At 47.2% G+C, this 3,750-nt stretch overlaps 1 protein-coding gene across 2 annotated transcripts; it reads right to left on the bottom strand.

Annotated features, from left to right (window-relative positions):
* Positions 1–549: 549 nt before the first annotated feature.
* Cldn2 (claudin 2) lies at positions 550–3,417 on the bottom strand. 2 transcript variants are annotated; one of them, XM_029473668.1, is made up of 2 exons: positions 2,544–3,417; positions 550–1,398 (listed from the first exon to the last, which is right to left on the bottom strand). In XM_029473668.1, exons 1-2 carry the CDS (start codon positions 3,224–3,226, stop codon positions 1,317–1,319), a joined length of 765 nt encoding a protein of 254 aa, XP_029329528.1. In that variant the 5' UTR covers positions 3,227–3,417; the 3' UTR covers positions 550–1,316. The 2 variants fall into 2 exon arrangements, with proteins under 2 accessions (XP_029329528.1, XP_029329527.1); XM_029473667.1 differs by having other exon boundaries at positions 550–1,758; positions 2,544–3,416.
* Positions 3,418–3,750: the final 333 nt, after the last annotated feature.

The raw sequence follows: 3,750 nt of genomic DNA, 5'->3' as shown, positions 1-3,750 counted from the left end.
TCGGATCAGCAAAATCCTAGTTTCATAGTCAAGAGATGAGGGCATTAACTCCAGCTGTGTAACCCTGGGAAAACCTTAACTTGTGGGAATCTTAGTTTTTGTATATGCCAAATATAGTATCATAACCTCAGTGACGTAAAATTCAAATAAAATTATTTTTCTGAAATAAGAACGAGCCCTTGGCAAGGTAAAGAACTTCATTTCTGCCAGGTGTGCTGGTATATGTCTTGGGTGCAGCACTCAGGAGTCAGAGGCAGGCAGATCTTTGCGAGTTCTAGGTCACGGTGAGTCCAGGACAGCCAAGGCTCTGTTATACAGAGAAACCATGTTTTGAAAAAACAAAACAGCAACAACAACGAAAGACAAAAACAAAAACAAAACCCCTTCATTTCTTTTGTGAAGGGTGTTGTCATGATTGCTGCTCATATTCACAAACCCTGGAATTTTCTACTCACCCTTTTGTACAGGTTCTCACTGCCTGTCTTAACCCAATTCCTTTCTTTCTTTTACATGTGCCTTGTCTTAGTTGTCTTTTAATCAATACAACAATTACTCAATCAACATCCGTTTATTGATCACCTCGTGTGTGCCCAGCACTGCTACAGTCTTGGGTATACATATGGACAGGTCTAAGATATAGCAATTGCCCTCCAAGTACTTACAGTGAACTTTTGAGATCACACAGACAGACGGATAGAGTCACACACAAATGCACATACAAGAACTATAAACTATCAATCAAAATTAGGCAATTTATATATTGGGAGTTGGAGGAGGGAAAGGAAAGAACAGGAAGGAGTGGTCAGAGAAGGCTCAATGAAAGGGGTGACACTGAGCAAGTTCTCCAAGCATGGGAATGACTTAATTAAGAGGAAATGGCTTCCAGGTCAGCATATCAGCTTGAACACAAGTAATATGGTGGGAATAGGAAAGGCATGTTAAGGGAAACCTCACATATGGGCCTCTCTTGCCGGTGCTGAAGTTTTGATGAGGTGCGCTGGGGATCTTTTGAAGCTGGTGATATTAAGCTGGTGGTGGTGGGGAAATGTCTCTGGTTTATGGCCCCCATCTACCACAGAGGAAATGGAGCATTTTAAGACCGTGGAGATAAAACTGTTGGACAGGGAACCAGTCTCCGTTCTCCCACCTCAAGCACGATCCCAGGCAGAAGTTCAGCAATCGCTCAGGTCACGAACACACCACCTTGGTCATAGATGTTCCACACTGGAGACTTTGCATACCTGTGAGAATATCTTCTGATGGGCGATGACTCAAGTGTGAAAAGTGACAAAGGACCTCTCTGGTGCTGTGGTCTTTCAGAGGCTCTGTAGTGCTGAGATATAGACCCTGATGGGTTGGCTTTCCATCATGTCTAAAGTATCTGGTAGGGCTGCCTCTCTGAAACAGTAGGAACACACATAACAGCTACCACACATCTCTGTCCGGTTCTTTGATACCCAAGTCCTTATTCTTTCCCAGTCAGGGCTAGAGGGTAGTATTTTTTTTTAGGCTTCTGTAGCTCGCATGTCAAAGGGCAGTTCTAGAAAAACTGGTTTATTGTCCTTAAGGAAACCCTTGTCTAGGGCTCCAAGTCTTGTGGTTCAGCAGGAAGCTGGGTCAGACACCCCAGTGGGAGGCAGAGCTTTCAGTGGTCCTTGTTCACCTCGGCTTCTGGGCAATTCCTCTGTGGAGTCAGAGGGCAGCAGCCATGTGCTTTCCCTTGGCTTCTTGTGCTTTCCTGTAGCAGTGCTTCCATTCCTGACCCGCAAATGTAAGGGAATTATTATAGGAGATGGCCTGAGAAGGGATTCTGTCGGGTTTTGCTGTTTGTTTTGTTTCTTTAGATCCCAGGTTGCCTCCCATCCTGCACCCAGCTGTATTCTGCTGGATGCCATGAGATAGCTTTCCTTCAGTTCATTCACAATGCAGTCTGGACATACTGCATTCATAGCAAAAGTGGAAGAGAGGCTTCAGGGCCCATTACTGACTAATCCATTTCTTTGGCTGGAGATTTGAGAAGGGAGCTAGAAACATCCTCACAGAAGCCACCACTCTTTCTTCTCTCTGTCCCTTAGTAATTGAGTTAAGAGCCAACCTCAGCCAGAGGGAGAGGGTCTTTTGATCACAGGTGATTAGTCAACAGGATATGATTGGTTTGGGGACAGATCTCCAAGTAAACCAAAGGGCAGAAGAGAGCCTCTGGGCATAGCCAAAAGTGGCAGGGAAAGGATTTGGGCTTTTGGGTTGAGCGTTCAAAGCACAGGAGGTACTTTAGTGAGGTCGGGTGAGGGAAATAGAAAAGCTAGCTTGGCAAGCGTCCTTGGAAATGCCATCTACATGCTGACACCCCTCTTCTCATCTCTGCCTTCACTCCATCCAATGGCCAAAGTCATTCTACCCTCAGCAGCACCTTACACATGATTCAGTGGCAATGTCTTTTGCTTGTGACCCTGGGGGCATTGTCCACTGCTTTTTTTTAATATATAGTCCCAGCCACTTTCCCACCCTACCCCCAGCTCTGGCCCCTGGTTCTTCACACATACCCAGTCAGGCTGTATGAGTTGAACTCACTCTTGGCTTTGGGCTGTTGAGCAGATCTTGGAGAGCTCCTAGTGGCAAGAGGCTGGGCCTGGTAGCCATCATAGTAGTTGGTACGATTGCCCTGGGGCGAGCAGGAAAAGCAGAGGATGACTCCGGCTACCAAAGAAAACAGGGCTGAGATGATGCCCAAGTACAGAGCCTCTCCAATCTCAAATTTCATGCTGTCAGGAACCAGCGGCGAGTAGAAGTCCCGAAGGATGCCATGAAGATTCCAAGCAACTGGGATAAAGCCCAGGATGCCACCAAGGATGAAAAAGACTCCACCCACTACAGCCACTCTGTCCTTAGCTCGAGATTCCTGGCAGAACACGGTGCATCTCATGCCCACCACAGAGATAATGCAAGCCAGCGAGGACATTGCACTGGACGTCACCATCATAGCCTGGGCAGCCTGGATGTCAGCAGGAAGTCCTAAAAGGGTACTGTAGATATCGCACTGGGTGATGCCTGTGCTATGTGTCGCACACTCCATCCAGAGGCCCTTGGAAAAGCCAACTGCCGTCACAATGCTGGCACCAACATAGGAACTCGTTCGCCAGTTGGGAAGCAGCATGGCAATGGATGTGCCTAACAGCCCCAAAAGGCCTAGGATGTAGCCCACCAGTTGGACGCCAAGGGAGGCCATGGCAGACCTCTCAGTAGAAGTATCTTCGGAGCCTGTTTTCTTGTCGTTTGGCTGCTGCTCTTGCTTCTTGGATCCGAGCCTCTAATCCCTTATTTCACAGTGTCTCTGGCAAGCTGACTTCTTTCCTCCTTACAAGTATCTGTGGGTGGCCACAAGCAGGCTCAAGAAGGCATCTAGAAAACCTTAAAAAAAAATCCATAAACCAGATTAAATATTGACCAGAAGCTTATGAGAAACCAGAAAACGCTGGATGCCTTTTGACCTTTGTTATCTTTAAAAATAACACATGAGAAAGAAAAAAAATACTTTGGAAGTAGAGCCAAAATGTCATCACCTCCTGCGTAGGCACATGCTTTAGGCTGGCAGTCAGACAAAGGCAGGGGCCAGACAGGTGGCTGCTTTCCGAGAAGGCAGTCATGGCAATACCGAGTTGTGGTGTGCTAACCCCACTGCTAGTCTCCAAGGCCTGCTATTTAACATATTGCCAAGCAACCACACCACGGGGCCCCTCCGTTGCAGACTGA

Source organism: Mus caroli, chromosome X (assembly GCF_900094665.2).
Source record: "Mus caroli chromosome X, CAROLI_EIJ_v1.1, whole genome shotgun sequence".
Taxonomy (NCBI): Eukaryota; Metazoa; Chordata; class Mammalia; order Rodentia; family Muridae; genus Mus; species Mus caroli.
Note: the sequence above shows the minus strand (reverse complement) of the source record. Positions and strands in the feature narration are given on the sequence as shown.